The 18,910-nt window shown below is 32.0% G+C and overlaps 1 protein-coding gene and 1 pseudogene across 2 annotated transcripts; both read left to right on the top strand.

The window, feature by feature from the left end:
• Positions 1–10,594: 10,594 nt before the first annotated feature.
• LOC120192877 (zinc finger A20 and AN1 domain-containing stress-associated protein 6-like) lies at positions 10,595–11,355 on the top strand. Of its 2 annotated transcripts, none has more exons than XM_039195576.1 (2): positions 10,595–10,701; positions 10,796–11,355. In XM_039195576.1, exon 2 carries the CDS (start codon positions 10,862–10,864, stop codon positions 11,345–11,347), a length of 486 nt encoding a protein of 161 aa, XP_039051507.1. In that variant the 5' UTR covers positions 10,595–10,701; positions 10,796–10,861; the 3' UTR covers positions 11,348–11,355. The 2 variants fall into 2 exon arrangements, with proteins under 2 accessions (XP_039051507.1, XP_039051508.1); XM_039195577.1 differs by having other exon boundaries at positions 10,602–10,701; positions 10,805–11,355.
• A 2,258-nt stretch (positions 11,356–13,613) lies between these two features.
• On the top strand, positions 13,614–15,338 carry LOC120192855 (annotated as a pseudogene).
• The last annotated feature ends 3,572 nt before the right edge of the window (positions 15,339–18,910 follow it).

Here is an 18,910-nt window from a genome sequence, read left to right as displayed (position 1 = left end):
CAACAAAGACCTTGATGCACAAACATTCTACAATAATTAAAAATCAAGGAAATTTGCTACAAAGCCAAGCAACACTTTTGCAAAGCCATAGTTCATCTCTAAGAGCATTGGAGAATCAAGTGGGACAAATTGCTATGACATTACATTCTCGCCCACAAGGAAATCTCCTTAGTGATACCGAGATCACTAAACATCATGGAAAGTAGTTATTTGAGTGAGTATTCGATAGAACTAAATTAAAAAAAGTAGTTATTTGAGTTGACGGGATGTATTTGAAAACTCAAACTTAACTTGAAATTTTTCGAGCTGACTTGAGTTTAAGAAATTAGAGTCGAGTTATTCGAGTTTCTGTACTAATTTTATTATAATTATTTATAGTATTATGACAAGGAGTTGTTCTAATTTTGTTGACTTTCTATATATATATATAATAATATTATTTAATATATCAAATACAATTCAAAATTATAAAATATTTTCATAATATTATATTTTAAGGAAAATATTTTGAGGGTAAAATATTGATGAAAGTATAAAGGAGTCAAGGAATTAAAGGGAAGAAAGAATTTGTAAATAATTGTAGTCAAAAGACCAAATTGAGTAAAATGCAAAGTTATGGGACTAAATAAAAAGAGTAAATTTTTAATAAAAAAAAGTAAGAATTGAAATTACATAGATATTATATTGTCGTATATTAGTATGTGGTTCAAATTTGGTAAAAAAAACTTAAAATAAAGGATGATTTGAAGAAATAAGGAAATTATAAAAAATTAAATGACTAAATTGAAAAATAGAAAATTTGTTATCAAAAAGAGAAATTGAGAGTACATATGTATTCTATGGTAGTTTAGGAATATGTGGTTTAAATTGGTAAAATGAACTTAAAATGAATGAGAAATCAAACGAATATTAAAATCAGAGATTAAATCATAAATCTGTCAAAATACTTAGTCAAATTTTTGGTTTTTTGAGTAAATCGAAATTTTAAATTTTAAAATTTAAATCGACTCGAATTCAAAAATTGAATTAATAATTTCAGTTAAATCAAATTTAAAAAAAAAATTGAGTTGAGTCTAATCGAATTTTACTTACAACTTCTCCCGTTTATCCCCTCAAAACAAAGTCCCATTTATCCAAACCCAATTAAGTTACTTTTAATGTAGCAAATGATTATCTTTAATTTATTGAAAATTATTATAAATTCGTAATAATTTTTAATGACGTTCCATCCCACATAGACAGAAAAGGGCAAGAGCACTTGAAAGCGAAAATTAATAATGAAATCCCAAACAAGAACCACACATCAGTAGCCGCGTGTTAATTAAACAAGTTGGACATTGCCACCCGGGTGTCGTTTCGTTTTAATTCCTCGCTGTCTCCCTACATTGCATGAATTTCCATCTAAGCCTTTTATCTGACAGCCAGTTCCTTCAGATATTTCCTATTTCCTAATTTAATTTAATTTAATTTAATTTAATTAAAGAAAAAAACAAAGACAAATTGAATTTTATTTGTTGCGGCCGACTTTAGAGTGTGTTCGAAATTTGACTTCGATTTAAAATATTGGGTTACAGTCGTCACCGACCATTTTAAAACGATGTTTAGGTAGACCGGACACCATCTTACATGCTTTGCGTTTTACCAGAAATGTATCGGGTTCGGGAGTCGGTTACGGTCAATGAATGATTAACACCCTTGAACCGCCCTTTCGATATCAATTAATTTTTCGGTTCTCTTAGTTGCGAAAATTTAAATTTAAAATTTAAATTTAAAAAACATTATTCGAATTGCTTACCTTTGATTGGTTGAAATTAGTCTAAAAAAGGTCGAAAATGTTAAATAAAAATAATAATAAAATATTAAATAAATCCAAGAATAAAACAAAAAAGTAAAAATAAATAAATAAAATACTAAAATAATAAACCAAAAAGGGGGAAATAAAATAAATAATTAAATAAAAAGTCAAAAGAACAAAAAGAAAGAATGGAAATAAAAAAATAAGGAAAATAAAAAAGAAGTCAAAAGAAAATAAATAAAAGTAAAAAAATATAATATATAAAATAAATAAATATCGTGATAATAATAAAATAAATAGAGAAAAAAATAACAATAATAATAATGAGGAAAAACAATAATAAAATAAACACGGTTAGATAAAAAATGAAAAAAAGGACTAATATATAAACGAAGAATGAATGAGTGCCCAAAACAGAAATCTAAAATTCCATTAAATGATTAAACGTCCATATTACAAAGCATGGGGGACTAAAAGGGATATTATTCCCTTTTTGTTCAAAAAACGGAATGTATATGTATATGTATATGTATATGTATATGTATATGTATATGTATGTATATGTATATGTATATGTATATGTATATGTATATGTATATGTATATGTATATGTATATGTATATGTATATGTATATGTATATGTATATGTATATGTATATGTATATGTATATGTATATGTATATGTATATGTATATGTATATGTATATGTATATATATGTATATGTATATGTATATGTATATGTATATGTATGTATATGTATATGTATATGTATATGTATATGTATATGTATATGTATATGTATATGTATATGTATATGTATATGTATATGTATATGTATATGTATATGTATATGTATATGTATATGTATGTATATGTATATGTATATGTATATGTATATGTATATGTATATGTATATGTATATGTATATGTATATGTATATGTATATGTATATGTATATGTATATGTATATGTATATGTATATGTATATGTATATGTATGTATATGTATATGTATATGTATATGTATATGTATGTATATGTATATGTATATGTATATGTATATGTATATGTATATGTATGTATATGTATATGTATATGTATATGTATATGTATATGTATATGTATATGTATATGTATATGTATATGTATATGTATATGTATATGTATATGTATATGTATATGTATATGTATATGTATATGTATATGTATATGTATATGTATATGTATATGTATATGTATATGTATATGTATATGTATATGTATATGTATATGTATATGTATATGTATATGTATATGTATATGTATATGTATATGTATATGTATATGTATATGTATATGTATATGTATATGTATATGTATATGTATATGTATATGTATATGTATATGTATATGTATATGTATATGTATATGTATATGTATATGTATATGTATATGTATATGTATATGTATATATACATATCCATATACATATAGTTTGCATATACATATGCATATGCATATACATATACATATAGTTTGCATATGCATATGTATATGCATATGCAAACTATATGTATATGTATAAAATAAAATAAAATAAAAAATATAGACGAAAATGAGTGTCTACGGCTGCCCCACTTTGTCATTTTCCGTAAAACGAAAAATAGGACAAAGATAAAAAGACAAAAATTTTCGTTCGGTGGAGTTGAAGAATAACTCCCTGTCGAGTTGAAGAATAACTCCCTGTCGAATTGAGTTGCGGATGGCTCCTCCGTTGCGAAGTCGAGTCCATCTTGAAACGACATGAGATTGAAGCCGTAGTTCGTAATTTGAATTAGAATGTGGCTTCTCGTTGCCTTTCAGTCTTCTTCTCGGTTTAAAAATTCGACCAGAAAATAATTCTTTGATTCTACCCTGTGGTTGATAGACCCTCGAGCTGAATGAAATTGAACTCGAAAGGTCTTCGTTGACAGATAGCTTTTCTCGACTTAAGTTGTGATGCCGGAAAACAATTTCTTGTCACTAAGGCACGGCTAACCCAGGTCATCATCTCGACTTAAAAACCTCGGCTACCAACAGGCAGTAGTGTGAATGATGTGTCATCGAGCTGAATGGAATCGAACTCGACAATTTTTTTTTGTTAGATAGCTTTTTTCGACTTAAGCTATACTGTAAATTTGACACGCCCTTGAGCTGAATGGAATCGAACTCGAAGGTATTGGCTGACAGATAACCCTTCTCGCCTTGAGTTATGCTGTAAATTGGATATGCCTTTGAGCTGAATGGAATCGAACTCGAAGGTCATTTGTTGGCAGATAACCCTTCTCGCCTTGAGCTATGCTGCAAATGATATGCCTTGAAGCTGAGCGTAGTCGAACTCGAAGGTCTTTGGTTGGTAGATAACCCTTCTAGCCTTGAGTTATGCTGCAAATGATATGCCTTGGAGTTGAGTGTAGTCGAACTCGAAGTTCTTTTGGTGGCAGATAGCGCTTCTAGCCTAAGCTATGCTGCAAATGATATTCCTTGGAGCTGAGCGTAGTCGAACTCGAAGGTCTTTAGTTGGCAGATAACCCTTCTAGCCTTGAGTTATGCTGCAAATGATGTGTATTGGAGCTGAGCGTAGTCGAACTTGAAGGTCTTTTGTTGGCAGATAGTCATTCTCGTCTTGAGCTATGCTGCAAATGTTGTGCCTTTGAGCTGAGTGTAATTGAACTCGAAGGTCTTTTGTTGGCAGATAACCCTTCTAGCCTTGAGTTATGATGCAAATAATGTGCCTTGGAGCTGAGCGTAGTCGAACTCGAAGGTCTTTTGTTGGCAATTAGCCCTTCCTTCCTTGAGCTATGTTGCAAATGATGTGCCTTGGAGCTGAGCGTAGTCGAACTCGAAGGTCTTTGGTTGGCAAATAACCCTTCTAGCCTTGAGTTATGCTACAAATGATGTGCCTTTGAGCTGAGCGTAGTCGAACTCGAAGGTCTTTTATTGGCAAATAACCCTTCTTGCCTTGAGCTATGTTGCAAATAATGTGCCTTGAAGCTGAGCTTAGTCGAACTCGAAGGTATTTGGTTGGCAAATAACCCTTCTAGCCTTGAATTATGCTGTAAATGATGTGCCTTGGAGCTGAGCGTAGTCGAACTCGAAGGTCTTTTGTTGGCAAATAGCCCTTCTTGCCTTGAGCTATGTTGCAAATGATTTCTTTAGAAATGGCTTCCCTTCACGGGTCTAAGCCGGTCATAATTCTTCAGGTGGTTCCTTTGAGCGGGTCTGAACCAAGTAATATGATTTTTGGATGACTCCCCTTCACGGGAAAGCCCACTGATAAATTATGTCAGACGAATATCTTCCGTCGTGGAATTAAAATCTGGCTTGAAAATGTTAATTGGAAATCTGCTACTCGTTATTGAGTTAAGCTGATCTGGATTCGTTCTGAATTGGCTCTCGAACCCATTTGAAATTAATTCTGAGATCTGTAGGTATGTCAAGTCGGTTGAGGTGTAGCTTCTCACTGCTGAGTCAAGCAACCACCATTGATCTTTAAAGGAGATTTCGAATCGAGTATCTTTCGTCATGAAGTCGAAACTTGACTCTGAAAGATGCAAAAAATTATGCATGTGAAAAATGATAAATGTAATGCTCTTAAGTATGTCTAAGATGCATGCAATATGAATTAGCCTTGGATGGAGTCTCGTGCTTTGTCTGCTGATCTTGATCCTTGGAATCGATCATGCCCTATTTTCTTCTCGGATTGCAGCCTTTCACATTTGAGATTGTCCTGTTTGAAAATATTTTTTTTCTTTCCCTTATTTAGGAGGGATAAAAGGATATGAAAATAGAAGAATTATGTAAAACATTGTCCCCTTAATTCAGGCTCGTAATCAAATCGAATCAAATTAAAAACGTGAGTTCAAAGAATATCAAATGAATCAATAGCTCTTTTAATGTTTTCTGAGTTATAGCTCTTTGACAAATATTCAAGTGGATGAGTTGGCTTTAGGTTGACCTAAGGTTTCAGCCATAACAAAATGTCATTTTTTCGGTCATTGCAACATGCTTTTTTTAGCTTGGCATTTTAATTGGATGCAGACAAAATGAAGCAACTAGCATTATCAATTACTGGACCTTCTATTTCGGTTCTCTAAAATCTTTCATTTGTTCAAGTTTTGTAAGCTCCTCTAACAAAGGTAGTGTAGAAATATCGGTCTAAAAATGAAATTCTTGAGTGCTCGTGTGAATTTGACTATAACAGGTGTTCCTTAACTCCCTTAGTCCATTTTTATCGAAACTCCTTATTTAAATTTGCCATTGTCTGGCTAGCTGAATCCATAAAGCCGGGGCGTTTAACCAATTACTCTAGAGGGACAACTTATATCATTGTATAGATATTATAATCACCATTATTAGGCTAGCTGAATATTAACCATAAAGCCGGAGCATTTAACCAATTGCTCTAGAGGGACAACTCAATCTTTATTGTATATTATAATCACCTTTATTAGGCTAGATGAATCTTATCCATAAAGCGGGGGCGTTTAACCAATTGTTTTATAGTGACAGCTCAAGCTTTATTGTATATATATATATATATAATATTATAATCTGGGTATACGTGTCCAATTTCATAAGTTTGTCAAGAATAACCTGTTATAGTCTAGGTGTTTTTGAAAGTCAAGGAATCTCATCTTTAGAGTACAATTTCCAAACAACTAACATAAACTAGATTTGTTTACTCGACTATTCCATCTGTGAAGATTATTATCATCAATGAACGTCTTAAACAAAAAGTATAGAAATGTCATATGAAAAAGATGCCCCATGTTGTCCGCACTTATGCACATCTAAATACCAAGCCTCTTTTCATTCTTTTATGAGAGGACAAGGCTATATCGGTTCTTGTAAGGGAAATATATGGTGTTCGGGCCTTTCGGGGTAAAGTCCTTGTTTTGTTACTTTGTCAAAGATCTGTAACTCTGAATCATTTACTGAGTTTTTTAAATTCAGCTGATATTCAAAGAATTGCAAGTTTGCAAATTTGATTCGTTGCTCGTCATCTTTAAAGTAACATAATTTTATTCAAATGTATTTACAAAAAAACTTGAGAAAAGATGAAAAAAATAAATTCAAACAAAATGCCTCAAATGATGAAATGATCTTCTTCACTTGGATGCCCCCGAGTTGCTGAAGTCGACCCAATTCTTGCTACACATCTTTTGTACAATTCTCTTGAATGTGAAATAGTTCTTGATAGTGTGCCTTGGGACATTGCCATGATATTCGCAATCATACTGCCTGGGGTATGGGGCTTCATGGGTTCCACCGGGTATGGCGACACTACGTGAGTGTCAAAAAGTTTTTGGTAAAGTTCCTTGTAAGTCATGGGAATAGGATCGAAATGTTCCCATTTTTTATGAGACATGTGAATATAATAAAAAAGAGAAAAAATAATGCGAATGTAAAGAAATGAAAATAACAAAATGAAAAATATGTTTAAATGCATAATGCATGCAATGTTTGAGGCATTGATCCAAAAGATGTGTCTGTTATTATAAATAATCCTCATTGGTGACAAAAGTGTTACGTCTTTAAGAGATAAATTTTTTTTATGGTATAAATCCCGAACAGCCTCTGACAAGTTGATTCGTCTTCCGTCTTTTTTCTATTACCAATTGAATACCCTGTCGAACCGTTCCGGTTCCTTTGGCGAAACTGTGCAAGTGACGAGCTGCTTGCCAAAAAAAGTCTTGAAGGACTGCATCTTCTGCTTTAACTCTCTGTTGAGTCTGTTCCCTAACGGAAACGCCTTTGGAAGCCTCCATTGAAAAGAACTATATGAAACTCACTTCTTGGATTTGTCAACAATGGCATGTTGTCTTTGAAGGGACTCTCCAGGTCAATAACCTTTTTCTCGTCTTGCCCCTGTAACCTTTGCCCCTGAGTATTCTTTGACCATAGTTGGACTTCTGAGATTTTTATCTCTTTGTATTATAACCCCTTTGTCTATTAATGTATATTATTTACGTTTAACAAACACGTTTTTTGTGGATCAACACCTCTTTTGAATGATGCAAATGATGAAAATAAAAAAAAGAGAACAAAAATGAAAAGAGTTAGTGAGGTAAAAATAATTAAATCAATCATGAAAATAAAAGTCCTACCCCACATGATATCTACCCACATGCTTAGTATTCCTACTCGGACATGATCTCTATCCCGTATGCTAATTTCAAACAAACCCTAATCGCTTATTTGTCTAGTTCGCATGCTTTGAACAGAAAGTAAAGCAGGAAATAATTCAAGCATCCTAGGTTTTGAAATGAGGTTTTGGGGTGGGCTCTAATTCCCTGTACTCTCCCGATTTAGGTTCTAAAGAGAGTACTCAAGTTCTCATTGCTGGTGGCCATTTGGGCTTGCCAGACCCTTAGTCCTAAGCCCATTATAAGCTTGCGTGGACTAAGTTAAACTCGAGAGGATACATTCCCTTATGCCCATACGGAGAATAAATTCACACGAAAGCATAAGATATATGAATCCCGAAGGTTACTTGCTAGGCCCATACAGAGAATAAGTTCTCACGAGAGCGTCGCTTTCACCTCCACTTAAGACGGGTTTGGAGCTCGGGTATAAAGTCTGAGATGAACATTTTGAAAAATCTGATATCATTAAAAAACGTCAGTACAACTATTTATTTGAAAAATAATCAAAGATAAATAATTAGAATCGAATAAATAAATTAAAATTAAAATTTACCATTTTCGCATAAAAAGACAACCGAAAATTAATTTCGGCCTAACTCACTTACATGTCCCCAGTAGAGTTGCCAAGCTGTCGCGATCGACTTTCGGGTGGGCTTGGAATTTGGCTTCGACTTAAAATATTGGGTTAGAGTCGCCACCGATCATTTTAAAACGATGTTTAGGTAGATCGGACACCATCTTACATTATTTTCATTTTACCATAAATGTATCGGGTTTAGGAGTCAGTTACGGTCAAGGAAGTATTAGCACCCTTGAACTGCCCTTTCGGTACCAATTAATTTTTCGGTTGTCTTAGTTGCGAAAATTTAAAATTGAAATTAAAATTAAAAAAACCAAATTAAATTGCTTACCTTTGATTGGCTGAAATTCTTCTAAAAACGTCAAAAATGTTAGATAAAAAATAATAATAAAATATTAAATAAATCCAAGAATAAAACAAAAAAGTAAAAGTAAATAAATAAATAAATAAAATACTAAAATAATAAACCAAAAGGGAAAAAAGAAAATAAATAGAAATAAAATAAATAAATAAATAAGTCAAAAGAACAAAAAGAAAGAATGGATATAAAAAAATAAGGAAAATAAAAAAGAAGTCAAAAGAAAATAAATAAAAGTAAAAAATATATAAAATATAAAATAAATAAATATCGTGATAATAATAAAATAAATAGAGAAAAAAATAACAATAGTACTAATGAGGAAAAAAACAATAATAAAATAAAATAAAAACGGTTAGATTAAAAATGAAAAAATAATAAATAAAATAAATAAAAATGGACTAATATATAAACGGAGAATGAATGAGTGCCCAAAACAGAAATCCAAAATTCTATTAAATGATTAAACGTCCAGATTACAAAGCATGGGGGACTAAAAGGGATATTATCCCCCTTTTTTGTTCAAAAAACGGAATGTTTAGGGCCAAAACGACGTAGCTCCACCGCCTAGGTCGCTGTTGATCGACGGCGACTGCCGTCCGTCGTAGGAGCAAAAAGGTGTCACCTTTCGATGCGTTTTTCACCCCCGGATACAAATCCGAGCTTCGTTTTTCCTGGAAACGCCTCAGAGTCCGTAGATCTACAAAGTATCCTTTCGTATTTCTTTGTTTTTTCGCTTCTGCCGAATGAGCTCCCTTGTTGTTGGTTTTGTGTTCTATGCGTGTGTTCTTTGATCGTTCTTGGGTTGTTTCTATAGTGGTTTGATTGTTGTTGGCTTGTGGTTCCTCTATTGTTCTGGTTATTCTATGGTGCGATTTATTTCTGCGATGGGTTCTCAGTTTGTTGTTTTTGTGTCGATGTCGTGGGTTCTGTGGTTGTGTTCGTCGTTTGTTCTCTGTTGTTGGCTCATTGTGATGGTTGTTGTGTTCCCCTGGCAGTGTTCTCAACGGGGGCTTTTATAACCCCGGTGTGGTTGTTGTTAGCCCCGAGATGAGGGGGATTGTGGCCGTTGTGAGGCCGGTCGACCAGGGAAGGGTCAGTCCCAGGATTATCAGCCGGTCGTTTCACCTGGTCTTCAACCGTTTGACTGGCGCGGATTTGTCATGTGTGTCCCTTGACCCCTTCTATGCGGCGCCCTTATTGATACCATTTTAGGGTTCTTAAACCCTAAACTTTAACAGACTGAATTTGGCCCAAAATCGACTCTTTTGGACTCTGTTGGACTTATTTAAACACCTAAAATGAGAAAAAAAATAACAATTAAATAGTAATAATAAAAAATAAATAAAATAATAAAAAAATATTTTTAAAACTATATTTTATATATGATTTTAAAAATGCTTTTCAAAACCATATAATATAATATATTTTTAAAAAATATTTTAAAACTATATATATTTTTCAAAATGTTTTTAAAAAACTATATATTATATATATATTTTAAAAATATTTTAAAAACTATATATTATATAGTTTTCAAAATGTTTTAAAAACTATATATTATATAGTTTTTAAAAGTGTTTTAAAAATTATATACTATATATTATGTCTGTATAAGATAAAATAAAATAAAAAATATTGACAAAAATGTGTCTACATTATTACTCTTTTTTGTCATCCTCTTAATCGCTGTTTCCTCTACCCCTTTAATCCTCTCATCCCTTCCCCTTTAATATCACCCTTCCTTTCTGATAATTCTTTCCTTTGTTTCATATTCTCTTTTTGCTTTCAAAATTCAAAGGTATTTTATCTTTTTTATTTTATTTTATTTACTTCTGTTCTGTTTTATATTTTTCGCTGTTTCTAAATTTCGATTTTTGACCGTTTGTGTTTAGATCTCGCAAATCTCTTTTCAAAGGCAAATTAAAGGTAATTACTCAGATTTCGAAGAAAAATACAAGATGGCGGAGGAGCATAGATGCCAAGCGCCGGAAGGCCACCGTCTTTGCGCTAATAACTGCGGTTTCGTAGGAAGTCCGGCCACGATGAACCTTTGCTCGAAATGTTACGGAGATTTCCGTCTTAAAGAACAACAACAAGCTTCTTCCGCCAAATCGTCTATCTCTCTCTTTCCTTCTTCTTCGTCAACGGTCGTCGAATCCGTTTCTCAGGTACCTCTTCTGACTTTACCTGAGGTAAAAGGAGTTTCGGCTGTCGCAATTTCCCCGGCGGCGGAACAGCGGCAGCAGCAACAGCCAAATCGGTGCATGGTTTGCAGGAAACGGGTCGGGTTGACGGGGTTCAAGTGCAAGTGCGGGATTACGTTTTGCGGGTCTCACAGGTACCCGGAGAATCACGGATGCACGTTCGATTTCAAGAAGGCTGGGAGAGAGAAGATCGCACGCGCTAATCCTGTGGTCAAAGCAGAGAAGCTCGTGAAGATTTGAGAAGAAGAAGAAGAAGAAGAAGGAACCGTTGGATCCTTTGACTTTTTATGGGAACAAAAATAGAATTGTCAAACTTTTTAAGATCACGACACGTGTTACGGTGGTAGTCCCTCACCTTTAAAAATTTGCTTGGATAAATATGTTTTTATCTTATAAAATAAGTCTTCTATTTTTATTTACGTTTCTTTAATATATCGTTTTATTTTTAACATTCTCAAAAGTTATAAAATAAATATTTGATCTGAAAGAATTAAAAATTTGACGTCACTAATTTAAGACTTGTAAATCTTATAAGTTTATAAAATTGAAAAGAGAATCTTATGAATTAATGTCAATACATTAAAAATGTGTTAAAGAAATTTAATAATTATGAAGTAAAATTAAGATTCTTTATGAATCTAGCATTCATTTGATAAAGAATAAAGAAAATAGTGTTTCTCAAATTAAATATATTAAAATTATTGGAAGTATAATATTTTCAAAGTATTGTTATAATGTACACATAATCCTAGTAGTTAACATTAAAATGTTTTTAAACCTTTAATCAAACATCTTAATGAATCGTGTTATTGAGATTCATTTCTCGTGAAGCTAAAAGCTTGATTGATAATCTAGTTATACTTGAAAGGGATCGTAGTAAAAAAAATTATATAAATTTAATTAAACATATATATCTTTTCAATTTTGTAAAAAAAATTATATAAATTTAATTAATTTAATTTTTTTTAAAAAATATATATAAATTGATTATAGTAATATTTTAGTAGAATTCAACTTGTTAAAAAAACAAATATATAATAAGGACAAATTGGTAAAATATACATTCCAATAATCTTTTATTATTTTAATCAAACATTGTAATCTTACATGCTTGCTAGACGAACCAAACACAAAATACAACATTCTCAGTAATCTTATTCCCGCTGGTAATCTTATTCCCGCCGGTAATCCTACATTTCGTGAACCAAACGCACCTTAAGGGCTATTTCAATACAAATTAAGTAATCGATAACGATGAAATAAACTCTATTAGTGAGTATGCCTTCAACTTAAGTAATCGATAACGATAACGATAACGATAACGATGGTTCTATTCTTTGCATAATTTTCTCTTTACCAAAAATATCTATAGGTACATTCTGAAAGCAATGAGAGAACACATCAATATCATAAATTAAACTACTCAGTTGGTTCAAGTTATCTTGATTAATTTTTCTTCTTGCATTTGCCCCATAAAAACAAATTAAATAAATGACAATAATCCAAAAATTGTCAACCTTAAACCATGTAAACATACCTGCTGAGAACTAATCCCATGAGATATAGGAATAACTTGCACTCTTCGATTACACACTACAAAAAGAAACCCAAAATTTTCCCATCAACCATTTTCTTTTTTTCTTTTTTAATCCCAAAATCCAAAGAATAATCAGATAGCAAAGTTGGTCGGCATAAAGTACTTGGCACACCATTAAAGCTTCCTTTCAGCGATAACATGAAGTGGCGCAGTCCCAGGTCGCCCAAATGATCGTCGCCAAGGCAATGGCCTTGATCTCCTGTAAATGCGGTTAATTTCTCTCCTATTTGTTTCAATAACCCTAAATAAGCAAATAAAAAAGAATAACTTAAGTGGCGTTTTTATACAAACATCACTATAGACTCTTACTTTAGTGGCGTTTTTATATAAACGTCGTTATAGACTCATAATTTAGTGGCGTTTTTACACAAATGCCACTATAGTCTTGTACTTTAGTGGCGTTTTTATGTAAACGACACTATAGACTCGTACTTTAGTGGCATTTTTATATAAACATCGATATATACTCATAATTTAGTGGCGTTTTTATACAAATGCCGCTATAGACTCGTATTTAGTGGCACTTACAAATGCCGCAAGTTTATAGTTTTTACCCCTTTAACATTTTTTCATTTTTCCCACTTCACTTATTTTTTCATTCCAGTCGGAAGTTAAACATAAACCCCTAAATGAAACATCTCTCTATGGAAATTGAAACCTAATAGATCCAGCGAAATTGAGCAAGCTCAAGAAGTTCATCCAGCTCTACAGATCTAATCCTTCCGTTCTCAATGATCATTCCCTCTCCTTTCTCGACTATCTCGAAAGGTATTTTCAATTTTAAATCTATTTCTCTTTGTTTCAGTTGTTAATAACAAGAAATTTCCCTCACTGTTAGTCTTTAAGCAAAGTTTCCATCCTCATCTGACAGCCATGGAGCCAGTGATGCCAAATCGATAACCGTTCTAACAATTGAAAAACAATTCTGCAACAAAGCCATTGGTAGAGGAATTGCAGGCCATCGGAAGCCTTAAAGATTCGAAAGACTCAGCCATTCGCTTTGCTCGTTCCCTTCTCCATAACTCATCTACCAATCTACGTTCTTTCCAGGTTTCTTATTTCTTTCTTATCATCTAAGAATTACAATAGTAGTAATAGTTTAATATCATGTAATTCTTTAGGAATATTTTTTTTTACAAAATGATTATGAATTTTTGGGTTTTGAAGGATTTTCTACCACAAGCATCTTCCCAGTATGAGGATGCCTTTTTCAATAAACTTAAAGGTTTTTTATTTTTCATTTTAATTAATTTTTGAGTTTTTAATAACTGGATAATTAGTAACCTTTTTTAATTACAAAAAAGAGGGTTGATGAGTGCAAAGGAACACCCAGGTGCAGTTGTTGGGATTAATATTTCTGCTGCTCTCTTTCCTATGTGAGGTTTGTTCTTTCCTGATTGTCATTTCTCACTCTATAATTTCCTCCAACACTGGGCTCTTCTCTGATTTGGAAACCAATGAAGAAAACAATGTTTGCAGCATTTTTGCTTTGGTATAAACAATTGAGGTTTCAAGTTCAAAAGATTTTGTTTCTGATTCTTATATATTTTCTTCATAATTGTCAGTCTTTTTTCTCTATTGAAATGTGTTATTCGGATGTCGTGTATTAGTTTATGGTTGTGATCAAACGGGTAAAACTAGTTAGTGCCGTTAAAAGCTATGCTTGTGAGGTAACACAATCATTCTGTTGTTGTTAGTAGGTCTGCTCAGGAATCTTCTTTGGCAATTTTGAACGACGGGCTTCCACCATCTTGCTTTTCCCATAGTTGTTAAATAAGTTGGTCTCTTTTGTTCATATATTTTCAGAAGTCATTTCCTTCTTGTGGACATACATTTTACGCCTTATAAATAAGAGAAATTTATATGCATTTTTAAAGGTTCATTAAGTTTGGCGTTAGATTTAAGATTTTTCATGTCTTGTGATAATATATACTTCTTGGCTTATGAGGCTAAGTTTCATCAATTTTTTCCAAGTTACATCCTCCTTGTGCCTCATTTTTCCCTTATTTAGATCTCATGTGCAAGTTATTAGATAAAAGTATTCAATGTCTTTATATCCTTTCTTTTCACTTCTGTGCCTAACTTCTGTTTACTTTGGTTTTTAACTTTAATGCAAACTCATGTGGGGTACTGATTGCAGGCCCAAGAAGATTTCTATTTCGTAATACATTGGGTCGATTTCAAAGTGAAGAGGTAGCTACCCTGTTAATATGATAGAAGTTTCCTTTACTCGGTAAAACTATAAGTAGAATGCCTGCTCAATAAATTGTATTATTTTGGTTGCTTATATTTATGTCTTATTATGCATCTGCAGGTGGACATGAACTTAGTCTAACCACTGGCAATGCTTTGGTAGATTGACATGCGGTATGCGCGCGCACACACACATATATATATATATATCTGAGATGGACTCTTGAACTGTTTGAAATAGTTACACATCCATGGCATGGCAATGGATGTGGTATATGTATTTATATGCTTTATGTTGTACCCAATATTGTCGATTCTGCCATACTACACTTGACTGTTTTAGTGTCGGAGTAAGTGATCTTTCCATCATACATATCAAACCTAGTGGGTATTTACTTTTTCTTTTTTCTGGTAATCTCTGTGCAGGAGTTGTTGGCTTGACCCCGATATAAATCTTTTCAAATGATACCGTTGGTTGGTTCTTCTCTTATATAGGCGCATGTGATGTTACTTTCAATGTTGATAGCCTGTTATATGAGACAAGTGCAGACCTTTATTATCTTTGTGTATCATGATTCCCTATGCAATACAAAATAACTTGCTTGTGTTTTGGTTTGTGAACCTGTACACTGTAAAACTTGCTTTTTTTTAGCGTATAAAACTCCTTGCTGCTAATGGTTATTAGGATCTCTGCTAGTCGAAGCATGTAATTTTGGGGCTCAAATAATTAGATTTTGGTCTCACTATATTCATAATTGGATTTAGTTGAACTATTTTTGTCATTTTATTATATTCAGATTTGGGATTTAATCTCACTTAAGTGTTTTTTAGTAGTATTTCAGTCCTTTTCTATGTCGGAAATGATGTTTTCAAAATGTTCATATTTTAATCGGCATATATTTGAAGAATTAAATAATGTCAAATTAACGTTTTCAATTAGAACGTAGGACCAAAATTATAATTTGACCTAAATTTGGCTTATATTATGTCAAAACATTTAGCGGCGTTTTTGGGACAAAACGCCACAAAAGAAAAGATAAATAGCCCGCTAAATAACATACCCTTTAGCGGCGTTTGAGAAAAAATGCCGCCAACTTTCATAACCTTTAGCGGCATTTTAACAAAATGTCGCTAAATATCATTACCTTTAGCGGCATTTTTAAACAATGCCACTAAAAATTATTATATTTAGCGGCGTTTAAAAAAACACCGCTAAATATCAAAACCTTTAGTGTCGTTTATGAGAAAAGGTCGCTAAAAACATAACCTTTAGCGCCATTTTTTTGCGCCACAAAGGTTTTTAGCGTTGCTTTAAAACACCGCTATATGAATGATTAACGCCGCCAAAAACCTGTTTTGCTGTAGTGTTATCAACATGTTGAAGATATTGGCTATTTTGTTATTTTTCATAGATTTTGGTAGGTGAAGTCAACCGTGTTATAGTTTACTCTTGTATTAATAAGTTTCAGATTCGTTCACTTGTTTAAGAGAAGAATTACTCATTCCACTATGTATTAATTTCATATATGTTCATTAGTACTTAAGCGATTGATTTCTTTATTGATCTTCTCATTTTTATCTAAAAATTATTCTCGAAATTATTTTTTTCAAAATTCACGTGCATTCGTGGGAGAATGTTAAAAATGCAAAAGATTGAGTTAATAGCGTATTTTAAGAGAAGATTCAGACGTTTTCACCAGAATTTTGAAAGTGGGTTGATAAAAAAAATCACTAGTATTTTATAGACTAAGTGGTTTGAGCATTTCATATTCAAATAAAGCATTTTACAACTACATATTAAAGAGTTTTTAATCTGACTTATTGTCCGTAAGATTTTTGGCCGTAATTCAAAATAATCAATCAAAATGTAATTTAAGATAATAAACCACATCATATTTCAAAGTTTATTATGTGGGATAGTCATTTAATATGATTAATTGACATGTTTTTTTACTATGTTTTGGATATAGAATATTTGAAGGATCCCATTAATTTCGAGGGGCGGCGTCCAATTTAAAGATTAATATAAATTTACTTTTAATACTATACACAATTACTATTGTTTTTGCAATAATAGCATATTTTACTAACTACTGCACACGATTTTCAAATCCAAAATAATCTCCTTTCTGGTAGCACATGACAGATTTGGCCTATTTCCTTAAATAAATTTTTATTTGGCCTGAGGCACTAGTTTTTATTTTATTTTTTTTCAATATTTCTCTAATTAAGGTTTTGTAATAATTTTTAATATTTTAAAAAAATTATTAATATAAAAAAATAATAATTGATAATTGATAATAATAATATTAATAATCTTATATTTCATATCCAGTACATCCTTAAATATCTACAAAGTACATAGATGTTGGGTTTCTTTTGTCGGAGAAACTATCAATTCCTTAACATTTTTAACATTTGTACACGAATTCGGAAATCATACATAATTATTCATTTCGTTAGTTGGCCAATATGATTAGGACATTAAATCTAATATTAAAGAAAATAAATTTTTTAGTTAATTGGTTTTATCTGTCTAAGTTTCGTCATAGGTACAACTACCTTCGAATTAACCAGAAATGGTTCAATATCTTGTGTTGTGTAGGAGTAGTTGGGTCTACTTCTTAAATCCTTGACTTCTTTAGTTGAATTAAATTTAAATTATTTATTTTATCATCTTAAAATAATATGAAAAAAATCATTTTATACAAAATATGATAATGTTTTAGTAAAAAATAAAATAATCCTTCATCACTATGAGGGATGGATCGAGGAGCATGTTAAAGGGTGTGGTCGTACCTCTTGAATAGTTTTTTTTATATTTTCTATTGATGATTTAATTTTACACTCTTAAAATTTTAATTTTTTGAATTCAGACTCTTAATATAAAATATAAAATTCTACGTCTACCTCTAATCTCTAATCACTGACCTTAAACTGTAGTCTAAAGTTCTCGTGTGAGTATATAACGAGTACAAAGCTCTTTGCTTTTTAGTATTGTAATAATCTCGATCCAATAAAACGGGGGCAACAGATCTCTTTGCTCTCTCATTGTCCTAACTAACCCTCTAGCATGAGATACATTCCAAACTATTGAAAACTAATTTGTTAAAAAAAAAAAGACAAAAAAGAATTATTAATTAATAAGTAATTGGTATTGCATTGCATGTATTTCATATCAAGTTAGCAAGGGTTTGGATAACAACCCAAAGTCTAGACCTCAAGACCAATGGGATTTGAAAGAGTCCAGAATGAATGTTTGATTTAGTGGCTTTGTTTTGACCAAAATTCGTCGTGAATTTGTTGAAGACCGTTCTACTTACCACCTTCCCTCAACTCCACTAACCTAAAACCTCCTCGTATTTAAGCAAATGCATACTCCAAAAAGTTCCACACACAAAAATCAAACGATCCCAATGGCTTCTTCTGCAATCAAGGAAGAAATTTCCCAGATGAAATACGAAGAAGAAGATGAGGAGTTATTCGAGATCGATATCAAAGCGGTTAACAGTATCCCTCCACCACATTACTGGGAAGGTTTTTTCACAGCAACTAGCAACGCTTTACTCGCCAATTGCTTGTTACCCATATCTGATCTTTCCACTGCAGTTCCTATGGTGTCTGAAGCTTCTAGGCTGATGGATTGAAATCTCTATTTTGCAGGGAAGTGATTGTTTTTTCTTTTCGGGAGGGTTTTGCAAAAGTTATATAAATAGAAAATCAATAGGAAAGGTAGGTACTAGATTTTATTATATCCTTTTCCTCTTTCGCTCGTTTCTGTACCTTTCGTGGACTGGAAACTACTATTTCCTCTCGAAATCATCATCCATATACAAATATGATAATCTTGTAACGTTCTGAATTTCTGAGTCTATATAAGTGAATTAATTTGAGAGGTCTATGTGCCGGTGTAATTATGTTATTAGAATTATTGTACAAAATTTGAGCTTAATCGAGTGTGATTTGGGCCCAATTAAATTCTCTTAATTGCTGCTTATGTCACCAGAGGGGGA

This window comes from Hibiscus syriacus, unplaced genomic scaffold, assembly GCF_006381635.1.
Source record: "Hibiscus syriacus cultivar Baekdansim isolate YM2019G1 unplaced genomic scaffold, ASM638163v2 tig00116982_pilon, whole genome shotgun sequence".
Taxonomy (NCBI): domain Eukaryota; kingdom Viridiplantae; phylum Streptophyta; class Magnoliopsida; order Malvales; family Malvaceae; genus Hibiscus; species Hibiscus syriacus.
The sequence above is the reverse complement of the archived record's forward strand: the minus strand, read 5'-3'. Positions and strand labels throughout refer to the sequence as shown.